The 15,660-nt window shown below is 38.3% G+C and overlaps 1 protein-coding gene across 5 annotated transcripts in view; it reads right to left on the bottom strand.

Moving 5' to 3' along the window:
* Window positions 1-15,660, bottom strand: part of LOC124554071 (zinc finger protein 836-like) — a 123,526-nt gene that overhangs the window by 12,164 nt on the left and 95,702 nt on the right. For all 5 annotated transcript variants that reach the window (XM_047128120.1, XM_047128116.1, XM_047128117.1 and 2 more), the window contains one exon: window positions 8,332-8,403. In XM_047128120.1, the coding sequence (XP_046984076.1) occupies window positions 8,332-8,403 (72 nt within the window). The remainder of the gene's footprint in view (window positions 1-8,331; window positions 8,404-15,660) is intronic.

Here is a 15,660-nt window from a genome sequence, read left to right on the forward strand (position 1 = left end):
ACAACTGCAGATAAATTCAGGTGGCCAATTATAAAGAGCCAGTATACAATGAATAAATATGAAGAAGCCATCAGAATGTAGACAGCAAGCACTGAAACAAGTTTGTTACTGGAGCCTAGCAGAAAACCTTTAACATCAAGGATAATCCAGAAATTCGGTCAGCAAACCCGAAGATGATAGCCTAATGAGAAACGTGTCAGATTAAACAAACTATTTCACAGTAACATGAAAGACTGAGTCATCTCTGACAGTAAGTTGAATTAAGGTAACTATATGAAATAATTGATTTTTAAAAAATAACTGCATTGAAAATGAGTAATAAAGACAAGGATAAAGTATTGTGAATTGGGAGAAGAAACCATTTCTTGGTGGTGGTCATGATTTGTTATTCAAATTATGTAATTTAATGAAGCAACACTTTCATGTTATTAATGAGGAATATAATCAGTACAGCAAGGAACTTCACAACACATGAAATTTTGACGTAAATAGAAATAACAAAAGGTTTCAAGATAGATGCGAAGGAAACTATCCAGAGAAAAAAAATCATTTTTCACCAGGATGGAGCATCACCACACTGGCACCTGAATGAAAGAGCACTTCTAAAAAATAAGCTGCCTTATTTATGTATCAACCATAAGGGGCATACACATCTCACATTCACCTGCCCACCTTGAATTTTGTCTGATCTCACAGTATGTCATTTTTTGTCGGGGTTTGTGGAAGGCTCCATCTATTTGCCTTGCCATGCAGTAACTTAAGGTTCACTAAGTAAAAAAAACAACTTTGAGCACAAGAACTCCAAATGTGTTTCAATAAGTATGGAACAAGTCTGTTGCCTCAATGATTTTTGTGTGTCCAGTTGAAGGAATAGTGAACTTTTGTCGAAAGTGAATGAAAACACTGAACTTAAACCAAATTGTGAAAAGTACCCCATTACACATGCATGCATATTGAAGATGTACTCATGATAAATTGAATGGTTCCCTGCAAATAAAAGCTTTATAGCTATACATCTGAACATTAAGTTATCCTACATTTGTATCTTTATTCGTGTCCAGGATATAACCTTTTTGGAACCTACACACGATATGGTTCCACAGCTATCACTTCCCTTTCAGTAAAATAGGGTAATCTTACTCTGTTTTCTTGTGCTGAATTTATTTCTTAACTTTTTTATTTCATTTTTCCTGGTCAGAGAGAGGGTGGGAAGGTTGGTAAGTTAGTTATTTTTCATTCACTCATTCTTGGATCTACACATTGTATTTCACAAATCATATTGTCTAGAGGGTTGCAGACTAACACATAGCATATTAAAAAGCAGAAGCTGCTACTGCGGATTACTTCTGTGAAGTCTACTGACAATCAGATACCTATGACTATTGCTAATCTCCTCACACTGATAATTATGGGAGATGTTTCCAGATGACATTATTATCATTATTACTATTTCATACATTAACTTTTAGGAGATAGTGTCTAAATTTAAAATTTCCTTCCTATTCCTACATCCTTCCCAATTTCTTTACATACACAATGTGGATACTTTTGATCAGACACCCCAAAAAGTATCAGTTTTTCATATGAGGTGCATTGTGCTGTTACCTACTGCCAGGTACTCCACATCAGTGAACTCAGTAGTCATCAGACACCATGAGAGAGCAGAATGGGGCACTCTGCGGAACCCACAGACTTCGAACTTGGTCAGGTGATTGGGTATCACTTTAGCCAGATTACCACACTACTAAACGTACTTAGGTCCACTGTTTCTGATGTGATAGTGAAGTGGAAACGTGGAGGGACACATACAGCACACAAAAGTACAGGCTGATCTCGTTTGTTGACTTACAGAAACTGCTGGCAGTTGAAGGGGGCTGTAATGTGTGACAGGCAGACATCTATACAGACCGTCACACAGGAATTCCAGACTTCATCTTTATTCACTGCAGGTATTATGATTGTTAGGTGGGAGGTGAGAAAACCTATATTTCACCGTCGAGCACCTGCTCATAAGCCACACATGACGCAGGTAAATTCCAAACGATGCCTCGCCTGGTATAAGGAGCAAAAACATTGCACAATTGAACAGTGGAAAATTGTTTTGTGGAATTAAGAATCACAGTACATGATGTGGTGACCCAATGGGAGGATGTGGGTAAGGCAAATACCTGGTGAACATCACCTACCATTGTGTTAGTGCCAACAGTAAAATTCGGAGGTGATTCTGGTGTTATGGTGTCAATGTTTTTCATGGAGGGGGTTTGCACCCCTTGTTGTTTTGTGTGGCACTATCACAGCACAGGCCTATGTTGATGATTTAAGCACCTTCTTGCTTCCCACTGTTGAAGACCAATTTGGGGATGGCAACTGCAGCTGTCAACACAATCGAGCACCTGCTCATAATGCACGGCCAATGGCGGAGTGGTTACACGACAATAACATCCCTGTAATGGACTGGCCTGCACAGAGACCTGACCTGAATCTTTTAGAATACCTCTGGGATGTTTTGGAATGCTGACTTCATGCCAGGCATCACCAACTGACGTCGATACCTCACCTCAGTGCAACACCTGTTAAGAATTGGCTGCCATTCCCCAAGAAACATTCCAGCACCTTGTTGAACGTATGCATGCGAGAATGAAACCTGTCATCATGGATAAGGATGGGCCAACACCATATTCAATTCCAGCATTACTGATGGAGGGCGCCACGAATTTTTAAGCCATTTTTCAGGCAGCTGTCTGGATACTTTTGATCACGTAGTGTGGTCTTCCAAACATTTATATCCATTTCTGTTTTCCATGTGTTGCTGTTTAAGTATGTTTCATGGTCTTTCTTGACTCTTTTCCGATTTATTATGTTATCTTGTGAGAGTCCAACTTCTCCTGTACCTATGACCAATTTTGAATTGCTTTTGCTAGTGCTTGCTACCTCAAAGATCTGCCTTGTGAGCCTGTCGACGGTCATCCTGTGATGCATCCACAATATTTTGTCACTTTATCTAAAGCTGTCGGTTATTGTTTCTGTCTGTCTATAAATCTCTCTAAAGGGACTCCATATCCAAATTCGTTCACAGAAAACTGGTCCAAATATTTTCCTGAGAATTTTTCTTTCCTGCTTATCATTCAGTCATTTATGTTTGACCATGAATCGCAGTACTTTCTAAAGCACAGAGATATTCCAGTAGTAGTTCTAAAATAGATTTTTTGTTATAATGACTCCCTATCAGCTGACAAGCTTTTGAGCCAGAAACTCCTGAAATTAGGTTTGACAATAAGCGAGGATCTCACTTTTGAAAGCCTGAAGTTTTGGACAGTGTGATCCCAAGACTTCAGCTGTAAAACTTGTGGACAAACGATGGCAGGATAATGGTGAAGAACTAAAATAGGAATGATCAGTCCACAATGCAGATGAGCTGGAGTGTCTGGACGTCAGAAGCTAAAAAATTTGTCAACTCTTATTGCCACTAATTTTTTGTGTTTACTTACAGGTCTTTATTTTGCAAAGAAACAACTTGTTTTACTAATATTATATTTACAACAGTTTCCCCTCTTATTATTATCTGTTTGTCTAGGATTAGTTTTAGTACTAATTTTCTGCTCAATTCTCATAACTCCAATACCAATACTATTCATTAATTCACTATTACTTCAATATGCTCACAAGGCTCTGATTCAGATGATAATTTACAGTCTTATTTCTACTTTAATAATTTATCATCATATTACTGTGGTTACTCATCATTAGGACCAATAATAAGACAGCACTCTGTCATTCCATTTATCTTACTTTCGGAGTTGTTGTGCATAGATTATTCTACCTCTGTTCAGGAACTTTCTCTTCCTGTCTTCAGTTGACCATTCACTGACCAGTGCAAAGCATGGTGGCCTTGGCCACAAAACCTCCCTCCTCCTGGAGATATCTCTCACTTTCACTTCAAGGAAACTTGCTCCCCTACCATAATGCACTCTGGTATGCTTTGTTCTCACAACCTCACTGGCCTAAAGTCACACACATTCAACAATCATGAAGATAGACAAGAGGAATATGTTCATAGAGATCACATCCCTTAACAGAAAGTCGCCACTGTGTGTTCTCTACAAACGTCCTGAAATACCCAGGTTTGGCTGTTTTTAACTTGCTCTTTGAACTGACATGGAAGCATATAATTATGCTCCACCCAGATCTTCCTGTTTTCTCAAAATTCTTAGATAGTGAAGGCTTCTTAAATTTGCTTTCCATGGAACTCACTATAGCTAGTACATTTATAAATCCTTTTTATTCCTGCCCCTATTATTGTTGTCATTACTACTGTTACAACCACCACATTAGTGGCAACAGCTGTAATACTACTAGTACTGTCATTATTAACTAGATTAGTTCATAGTCAGTGTTACTTACATTGCCACTTCAGACACTCATATCATTTCAATACTATTTGTCATATTAAAATTGTTTCTTAGGTAACTATGATGTATGTGGGAAACCCTGGTCCAATGCAAAAGAGACCTGATGGCCCTTGTCAGAATAGGATAAATAAATAAATGTCTTGGTGATTGGATGATCTCTCCTGGATATTTAATGTATGTAATCTTGTGATACTTCCTCATACAAAGTTAGTAATGGACAGGAAGCCTACAGATAATCTCTCCATTATGAGTTTTCTCACAGATGATTTGTAGACTAGTTTTCTTTGACATTTTATGAAGCTTCTCCAGGACAAGTTTGGCTTCTATACAGTATCTTAGAATATAGAGTGTCTACAAAAGCCATACACCCATGTTAATGCTCTGCTCTTTTTTAATTTCGATTTGGATTCCCTTATCTCCTTCCCATATGTCTTCATAACTTTTTCAGAATTATTTTAAGTTGGAGTGGATCGCGGATCTCTGGCTGCACACTGTTGTGCATTTCAAATGATTCTGAAATTTCTCCAATCAGTTTAATGTCTAGTGTTGTACCCATTTATGTCCATTGGGTAACTGCCACTGTTTTCCTGTCAATTTTGAATTCCTCTGACATACTGAATCAAGTCTTTTTCCGTCAAATCATAAGCCTTTCTAACACTTGGCATAACTTGCCACAGTATTTACACATCGTCATCTTTGCAAAACTGACTTTGGTTCCCATATCTGTTCTCTACACAATTTAGCTTGCAAAGTCGTGCCCTATACTCTCCTCTCCTATTAATAGGCCTACTTGTTTGTCCAGTTGCATTCACAGGGCTTTTTAAGGAATCTTGGACATAACTGGATGCAGTGAAATTCTCTGTAATTATTCAGACTGGTTTCATCTCATTTTTATGAAGAGGATCAATTAATGCAAATTTCCACTCTTCAGTAGTTTTTTCACTTTTACAAATGTTTAACATACTTCTGCCAGTTGCTTGTGTGAGATTACTGTTGCTCAGTATCCATATCTCCATACTTCTAATATGAGTTTCTGTCTTCTGCACATGACTCGTTATTTTGAAAAGTACTGATTTCCTTCAGTCCCTCAACAGATGATTTTTAATCAGAATTGTTTTGCTTCCAAAACTAATTGTTCTTTCAGAGGCACACAGCTGAGAACTGAGTGAAAGTAATAGATAAAACCTGTTACTTTTATGTTAGTTTCAAGTGACCCAGTTTACACTTTTTTATAGTCTTGAACATTCTTTTGTATACTTTTAAGAATTCCTGCCATTTTCTGGTGTTTGTTACCATTTAAAGTTTCCAATGCTTGTTCCCCTGCATCTACTAGACCCTGATCATAGGCAATGTTCCACTACCTGTGTTCTCTCTTCCTTTGTGGTTAGCATAATCTCATAATGGTTCTGTCTGCAAGTTTGTTACAATTCATGGTATATGAATGAATAATTTGTTGAAAAATGGATTAATGAGTGATTTATTCATGTGTGTTTCTTTCCTGACAGGTTGAAATCTAGTGTTTATATGCAAGAGACGTTGAAAGGACTAAAAAAATTCCTCTCTTGTTCTTACACTGAGAATATTTGTATCCTTACTTGTTATAACAACATGGTCTATCTGAAACTCACGTAAAGCGGAGTTCAGAAAATTCGATTTTTGTAGCTTCTTCGCAGGCTTAAAGTGTGGGGGTGTGATTTTGATCTCATTTTCCCACCTTTATCTCACAATTTTCACATATTCTCTTTTGAACTCCTGTTTTCCAAAATTTTTTTGTTGGAATGTACGCATGCTTGATAATGGGACATCCCACCAGTCAGACATTGAAGCAATTCAGTGGCATGCTTCTAGATTTGCAACTATTAGCTTTCATTAGCACACACATGTTATGGATATGGTTCAGATACTGAAAGAGGAATCCTTGGAGGGCAGATGACATTCTTTTTGAGTCAATGTTGAGAAAATTTAGGGAACTGGCATTTGAAGCATACTGCGGATGTAAATGTTGATCAGTGTGTTTTGTAAAGGAAACATAATGAAAGTTTTTGTGTCTGATTTGTACACTAATATTTGCCTATAATGCATCAAACTTTGTGTATCCTCCGTAACTGTCAGAGATAGACAGAGCTTTATTTTTCTGTTTACTGTTTTTTCATCTAGTATCTTTTGTTAATTCTGAAATCATCTGTTTGTGTATACTGAAACAGAAAACTATTAATAGGATTTAGTGATTGTAATATTCTAGAAGTCAGAGTTTAGATATGTACCAATAAATTGTGAGTTTTGACATAACAATGGGAAGACATCAATTATGTAGGGTTGCTGTTGGGTAGTATACAGTCATGGATGGTGAACTTGTAAACATAGACAAATACTTTTTCCTAGTGCACTGTGGATTGTAAAGATAGTGGACGAAATGGAATTAAAATTTATGCATTCCAGATTAATTTTCCCCACAATAGCACGAAGCAGCAACATTGAAATGATGCGGAGGCACGTTTACTAATGGAAGATTTTATGAAGAACAATGCCAACAACTAAGTTAATAGTCCAAGGTGTCGATCTACCTCTTATTGTGAACTGATGTAATGTGGGAAAATATCAGAGCAGTGACAGTAAAGGAACACATTTGCTAAATTAATTGATTTCAATATTGAACACATTCTCTAAAGTGAATACCATATGCAAAAACTACTATGCCTGTGCCCCATAGAAAATTATTATTACACCACGCATATACAACAGAATGAAGCCTAACAAACAAATGCTTAATTTGGGAAGAGAAAATGTGATGCAGGAACCAGTTATGCCAGATTCACTCTTTTTTTTTATATACCATATGCACTGTCCCTAGCATGATAATTTTTTTCCTTGACTGGTATGCTTGCACAACCACCAGATATCAATGTGCCTGAGGGTCTTTACAGACACCACAAAGACAAGAGAAATTATGGCTTCTATGGAGGCAAGAGATAGTTGCCTTTCCCTTGCTCTGCTTGTAAGCGGGAAAGGGAAGGAAATGACTAACAGTGGTGGAACATACCCACCGCCATGCACTGTACAGTGTCTTGCATAGTAAGTCTTCTGATTAGGTTTCTCAGTACTCTACCTTATATTCCCCAATATTAGTTATGTCTTCTTCCTGTGAGAAGTTTATGAATCTAACCATCCACTTTCTCTTACACAAAGTGGACAAAATTATTACCACAACATTTTATTTTACTGGATTAAATTTTATGCTTCATACAAGCAGACCTTATCGAAGCTGTAGATAATTTATTTGGACCTGCTATGACTTCTACGTTGAGGTAATACACGGATTTACCTGCATAGGTCCTAGAGTTTTTCTGTGACTGACAAATCTATTAGTAAATCAGCATGTACCACTGAGGTAGCCATACTGTAACTATTCTAAGAACAATGTAGCAAGGGTGATCTATCACATACAAATTGTATCACACTTAATACCTTTGGCACCTTTGAAAATATTTTGTTCAAACTGACAAATATCAATAATTCACTGAAAACATGAATCATGTGCACTGTACTCTTCTGCAATGCATGAATCATAAGTTACTGAAAGGAAGAATATTTTTCAAATGATCTGCACTCTCGTGGTTTAAACGTATACAAAATATTTAACATTCAGAAGGGTCACTGAAAATATGGTTAAACACATTGTTACAAATTCTGTTCAGATTCTATTCAGAACAATTATCAAATAACAGTTGCTAATCCACAATAAGTGGAATAGTACAACAGTACTGTAAAGTTATTAATTGCACTTAGCTCAAGAAAACTCAATCTATGCCTGTCTCACAGGAATGCATTCCTTACATTAAGCAATTACACAAATACATTTTTATCACCCTACATGCAATAAATCGGAGATGCAAATGCTTACAGTATTCTAAGTTTTACATACCTCCAAATTTAGTTCAGGATCCTCCTTGATAAAATCATTTGGATGAGAGATTCCCAAGTTATCTTCAAGACACTGAAAGAAAGAAAAAAACTCTCAGTTAAAAATGCTTACAGCCTTCAGTACTTATGACATGGCTCTCAATATTTCCTTTTTTTTTATAAATATGATACAAGTTTTCAGAGATTTGTATCACGCATACACAAAAAATTTTAAAAAATGTATTTTAATGAGCAACTATTCTGCCAACATGCATCTCCATAATTTCACACTGTGCCATACTGCACTAATTTTACACATAATCTGTCATTACATACCGTATTTCACGGTGCTTACTGAGCCCTATCCTTCCTTTGGTAACCTGACAGTTTGCCGTAGCAAGAAGAAGGAGGGTGTGCTTACTCCCTGTGCATTAACATAGGATTGGAAAGGCGGCGAGCCCAAGAACTACAATGAAATGAATACCCCTAGCTCCATACAGGCATTGATATAAGTCAATGGGGACAGCTGAAAATATGTTCCCTGATCAGGACTTGAACCTAGGATCTCCTGCATACATGGCAGATGCTCTATCCATCTGTGCCACCAAGGGCACAGATGATAGTGTAACTGCAGGGACTTATCTCTGGCATGCCTACCACGAGACCCACATTCCCATCCTATTGTCCCATGCTATATTCATAGTGCCCCTACCCACTAACTAATTACTCGCGGCTTTTTACCAATTCCCGTAAGAGTTCGGGCACTGTTTGTGCAGCCACATAGAAGAAGATGGTCAAATGGCCAGTTAGCCATTTCGGACATGTCTGAAAGAACAGGTACCATCTTCATATACCCAAGAACTACGAGTAGCACTGTCACTTGAGACTCAAGCTAACATGTAATCGGATGGCATTTGTTGCTTCTGCCCCAACTTATTTTGAGAGTTTGTTTACGGACTTGTGAGTGAATGGTTAAGAGTTGAAGGCTGTGATTATAAAAATAGCTCTGAGCACTATGGGACTTAACATCTGTGGTCATCAGTCCCCTAGAACTTGGAACTACTTAAACCTAACTAACCTAAGGACATCACACACATCCATGCCCGAGGCAGGATTCGAACCTGCGACCATAGCAGTCGCGCGGTTCCTGAAGAACCGCTAGACCACCGCGGCCGGGGCTGTGATTATAAAGAGGTGTTGAGAGTTATAGTAACTGGTATTTATAGAAGAAAACGAACCAAACATGTCCACGTTTTTCGATCCAGTGAACCGATGTGGCTGAAGAGAAACTTAAGGTAAATATTTTGTAGTTCTCCAAAAATTTTCAAAATGGTTGACAGCAATTCCTGGAAAAGACAATCTGACTCCGAGTTGTTTTGTGTGAGATTCACATTTCAGTGAGGAACAACAAATGTTTATCGTCAGTAAATAAATTGAAATTGCTAGACAAGGGCGGTCTTTTAAAACCAGAGCGGCTCAGTGGTTCCTCATGTATTTCCCAGTTTACTGAAATATCTGTCGAAAATATTACACAAAAGAAAATCTTCCATCAAGCACTCGCTAAAGGGAAGCTGTGGAAGGAAGACAGTAAACAAGCTGCAGTTTCAAAGTCTGCCAGTGCTTCTTCTGCTAAAGGAAATGTAGGGTGCAGATCAGTGCTGAACGGAGTAGTCATCACATGAAAACAATGTTGATGTGCCAGAAACTGGAAATTGTCCGATTACGTGATAAATTAAGGACAGCAAATGCCAAAATCAATCTCTTCCAGAATCAAGTCTCAGATGAAAACCATAAGATGGCTCAGTCGAATGTCCTACATCACTGTACACTCAGTAAAAACAGAAAATCATATTTGCCACCATGTTAAAGAAATGCCAATTTAGAAACAGCAAGAGAATGCACTATGCGATGTGACAATGAATTTACTCTGGATAGCATGCCCTTGAAAATTAGAAGCTCAAAGGATATAGACATGGTTTGAGGCACGCATTGTTGCAACAACGTTCTGAAACGTCTCCAGATGTAAATAATCTCAATTGCTCATGTGAAATTAACCAAGAGGCTGTAGCACAATTAAGAATTATTTTCGGAAACGGCAAAATGAAAACAAAGACATGCTGATTTTTGATGAAGTAAAGCACAAGGAAAGCTACATTTCAATAACACTTTGCTGAAAGTTTGTTTCGTCAATATATGGGTATATACTTCAGACAATTGTAGTAATAACTTTGCCTATCATTGCTCTGGTGTTGCTATCTGTTGCTCTGATGTATTCACCCTATTTTAGTATACTCGAGTCACAATGCCACTCCCAGTGATGTCTAACATATATTGATTCAAGTAATTATCCAGCTAGAGCAAGCCAGAATGACACTTATTGCATTCACTTCTTATGGCGCAGTACACAACTGAATAAAGAGGTCCAGCAGTGTCTAGGAATTACTGGCATAAAAACTAAAGTTCCTTGCTCAACATCAAACACATTTGACGAGACCGGAAGAATATGGGCATTTTCGTACGCTATTCGTGTCATAAATTGAATAAAAAGTGGTTGATGTGATAAAAGTGATTTACTTTTTAACGATGGCATAATCAACTACAATTATCGACCAGATAGTTCTCCAGAATCAACAGGATTATTCATTAGATAGATAAATAACTTAGTGGACACACTTATATTTTCTTGGTGATGCTTTGCACAAAACGCACAGGCTCACAAAAAGTTAATGAAATGGGGAGGCATTGTAACTATACAGTAAAAGCTTTTGTTCTGAAAGAACACACTGGCGCTAAGAGTAACCACTAATAGTACCTTCGAAATACCTAAATACTTGTGGAAAAGAGGTTGCATGTCTCTCTCAACAGCAGCATCATTTCGGTATCTCTACGTCTCCGAGTTGAAAATCGTCACCCATCAGCAAGACTACTTCTGCTCGGACAAGTTACAATTTGCTTGCCAGTACATTCCTGTAGAACTTTCATTGCCTCTTGCAGAAACTGAACATAAATGTGATTTTTCGTTGACGTTTTACGTAAGACAAACACAGATGTTAGCTGGATATTTGCAACAAAAGCACTAATACAGGGTTTTGGAGCAGAAAACGTATTTGAAAAAAACCCTCTGTATTCCATCTAGTATCTAAGATCCACAATGTAAGTCAGTCTGCTGATTTTTCCATTGTAACACATACTTCTGCGGGTCACAAGCAGACCAGCTGACATCTCACGGCAGAACTACTGAACTAGGACAGTCAACACGTTTCCTCTTCTACTCACTATCGTTTGCCTGCAGTTACAGTGTTGTTTCCTGCATCCACTGAACGACTTTTCCTTAATATTTAATTAAATCCCCTGTCTATTTCATCCTGTTTGCATTTGTAATGCTAACACATTCTCATGCTCACAGCTCTTGTTTGAATATTTTCTGACATATGACACTGTTCCAACAATGTCATTTCCAACACTTTTTGTTTTTTCTTTCTGTCCAGACATCAGAGTCTCAGAATGGACCAAAGATGATAGAGATGAGATTTTCTCTCAGTTGTGTTTACAATACTTAAGAACTCTGTTTATAAACCAATCCTGGGGCTTAACTAATATAAGCCTAAATTTTAGTATTGCTGGACACACTACATTAAGTAACAATCATTTTCATAGTTTCAGATTTTTGAATGTACTGATGCTGCCTCATTTAATATCCAGCTGTAAGTTTGTGCCCACACATCAAAACTTCTCTAGGGTTGTAAATCAAATTCCCAGTATGCACTGGGTCACTTTGCACCACTCCTGAGGGAAGAGTCAACACATCTGGCTTCTTAGCGTTTTGGACTACAAACCTCACTTATTTCATGTGCCCTATCAAGTTGGGACCCTTGCTATTTCCATTACTCTGTCAAATATTATGTTGAGCATTCATGGTGACAAGTAGAATCTTGTCCCAAATCAGTACACATTTTAAATGTACACGTCATCATCTCTCTCATATCTGTACCTTTGCTCTTGTCCCTGTCTGTCTCCTCAGTACACCCACTAACTTTTCTGGATTTCTACACTCCCTCACAGTGTTGTGTAACCTCTGTCTGTGACCATTGTCCTGTGATGGAAAAATCTATAAACACTGAAGAAATGTGTTAGTTAAATTCCTAGCACTTCTCCCATTGTCTCATAATATGGAGGCTCATTGAAAAGTAATGCTGCCGAATATTTTTATTCTGTTCTCAATATCAATTGAGGTATTACTTATCATGCACATTACATGGTCGAATTCCCATTTCACTGACAACTTGCAACACTACTATTATGCAACTTTGAATTGTAGTGTGTAACATTGCAGTGTGTAATGGAACTATGTCATTGCATGAGAAATAGTGTGTTCTAGTCAAGTTTGTAAATGTCAAAATGGGCCTCCAATTGAATCCACAGAAGAACGAATGCAGTGCATTGTTTTCACTATATCAACGTCAGTAATGTCCAAACATTCAGATGTTCACACTCATAATGAAACAGACGGAGCCGCTAACCTCAGCTCAAAGTGGATGGCTGCATAGGCCAACACTTAAAGACATCTTTGAGGAATTCGGTCTTATAGTGATGAAGTGGTGCAAGTAGAGGTGAGGCTGTGGCTCCATCAACAGAGTTGAACAGCCTACAGTGACAGTATCAATGAACTGATCACTCACTGGGAGAAATGTTTTCATTGCCAATGTGGCTTTGTTGCGACATAAATATGTAGAGATGAAGAATAAACATGTAGAATGTTAATGAAATTTTATCCAAAAATCTGTATACGTTTTCACATAAATTTGTAGGCATTACTCTTCAACATGCCATCATAAATGTGATTGAAAGGTCACATTGCTACCCACTAACATCCAATTGCTTCTACAGTTAAACTGTGCATGCCACTTTATAGCATGTGTCTGAGTATTTGTGAGACCAATAGAACTATTTTTCAACAGTTACCCACAACACAGAGGCAATATTGTAGAAACATCTGACGATTGCAAAAACAGTTTTGTAGTTCAGGTGCTTGTGAATGCAGTACTTGTTTAAACAGGTGTCAGGAAGCATATGTTTGAGCTCAAAAATCTCATTTAGACATTACGGTCATGTTGTTCGATACTGGAATAAACATTATGTCACAGTGTTCTTACAAAGTCCTGTGCAGATTGATGTATAGCATACACTAGGTGATCAAAAAGTCAGTATAAATTTGAAAACTGCATAAATCACGGAATAAAGTAGATAGAGAGGTACAAAATGGCACACATGCTTGGAATGACATGGGGTTTTATTAGAACCAAAAAAATACAAACACTCAAAAATGTCCGACAGATGGTGCTTCATCTGATCAGAATAGCAATAATTAGCATAACAAAGTAAGACAAAGCAAAGACGATCTTTATAGGAAATGCTCAATATGTTCACCATCATGCCTCAACAACAGCTGTAGTCGAGGAATAATGTTGTGAACAGCATTGTAAAGCATGTCCAGAGTTATGGTGAGGCATTGGCGTCAGATGATGTCTTTCAGCATCCCTAGAGATGTCGGTCGATCACGATACACTTGTGACTTCAGGTAACCCCAAAGCCAATAATCGCATGGACTGAGGTCTGGGGACCTGGCAGCCCAAGCATGATGAAAGTGGCGGCTGAGCACACGATCATCAACAAACAACGCGCGCAGGAGATCTTTCACGTGTCTAGCAATACTTTGTTTCTTTTTGTTCTAATAAAACCCCATGTCTCTGGAATGGACTCTGTGTATACAATACTTTTGAGATAACCAGAAATTGTATGGGTTGAGATCTGGTGAATGAGCAGGTCATGCAACTGCCCCCCTCCCCCCAATCATATACACGACCAGTGGAGACAACTGTGATGGGTCCAGGCATCAACAATGAAGTGGGCTGGAACACCATCATATACAGCCACATAATCCTTTGTTCCACTGATCATGATGATTCATTGTCACCATACCACGGGGGCTCTGCATACTGTCCCATAGATGACCGTTACGAAAGCTGAAGATACCACTGAGCATAAAGGTGACTGACCATCTGTGAATAGGATGGATGACAAATTTTAGAACTGTGGTTGTCTGGTGAAGGGACTAGAGACTGAATTGCTCCTGATGTGGAAAATCTGTCACTAGCAAGCAAGCCCTGTTGTCTTAAGAGTTAATGGTAGCAACAATTGTCACAGAGAATGTTCCACATGGTCATCTGGGTTACACTGTACTGGCAGGCCGACTGTCTGGAACTAACACAGCAATGGCCTTCCACAGTGTTAACTACATTTTCCTTTAAGTCTGGTGTCTGCATATTTTGGGTACGTCCTTCATGATTTCCTGCTTCCTGAAGCAACCCTGTCTTAGACAGTGAAACATTGAATGCTGTGATTGTTATTGGTGGGGATAGGTCTCCTGATACAACCCTGCTAGCCGTCGCCATTCGCCTTTCTGTAAGGAAACATGTTTGCAAGCTCTCAATACGAATATCGAATGATTGTGTACAATGCTGTATCACATCCACTACAAGGTGAGTCGATAAGAGAAGTGAATCGGAGACATTACCAATTACTATGGCAGGAGAGGATCCTACGGCATGATGTAGGAAACCATGCATACAGTAACTGTGGCTGGATGGTATAGTACATATTAGACCACAATCTATGAAACAATGTATGATTTAATAAATGGTCTCTGGCATGTAAATCATGCATTTCTGGACATAAGATCTTTTCTCTTTTATATCCTCTCATCAATCAATTCCTGGAGTTTGTAAATGGTGGAAAAAGACACCCTATATAGTGTTGTTATTTTCAGATTATTAATTCAATACTCACTGCTTGTATTATGTGAGCTATTGTGTAAAATACAAGCCTGAAAGCAGGGCTGAGAAGTACTTAGTTTATAAATGTGATTGTGTTGGTGTGAAAGGGGCTGAATTGGTAAATGTGTCACTTTGTTGCTGTCTACTGTTGAAAGCATGTTGTAAAGCTGTGTAATTAAGTTGCTGTCACTTGGTGAATTAATGATTTATCAGACAGGTACTGCAGGTCTCTCACTATTAACTGTGTTAGTGATAGGATGCATAAATCTTTCATATTCAGGAATTAGTGGAACTTATTGCAGTTCTGAAATGGGCTGCACTGAGTGGACCCACTTACCACATACATCCATGGTGTGTCTTCCAAGATGGGTGTGAATAAATCTGATGGAACGGTACTGATCATGTTCCATATACACTCCTGGAAATGGAAAAAAGAACACATTGACACCGGTGTGTCAGACCCACCATACTTGCTCAGGACACTGCGAGAGGGCTGTACAAGCAATGATCACACGCAC

The sequence above is a fragment of the Schistocerca americana genome, chromosome 11, assembly GCF_021461395.2.
Source record: "Schistocerca americana isolate TAMUIC-IGC-003095 chromosome 11, iqSchAmer2.1, whole genome shotgun sequence".
Taxonomy (NCBI): Eukaryota; Metazoa; Arthropoda; class Insecta; order Orthoptera; family Acrididae; genus Schistocerca; species Schistocerca americana.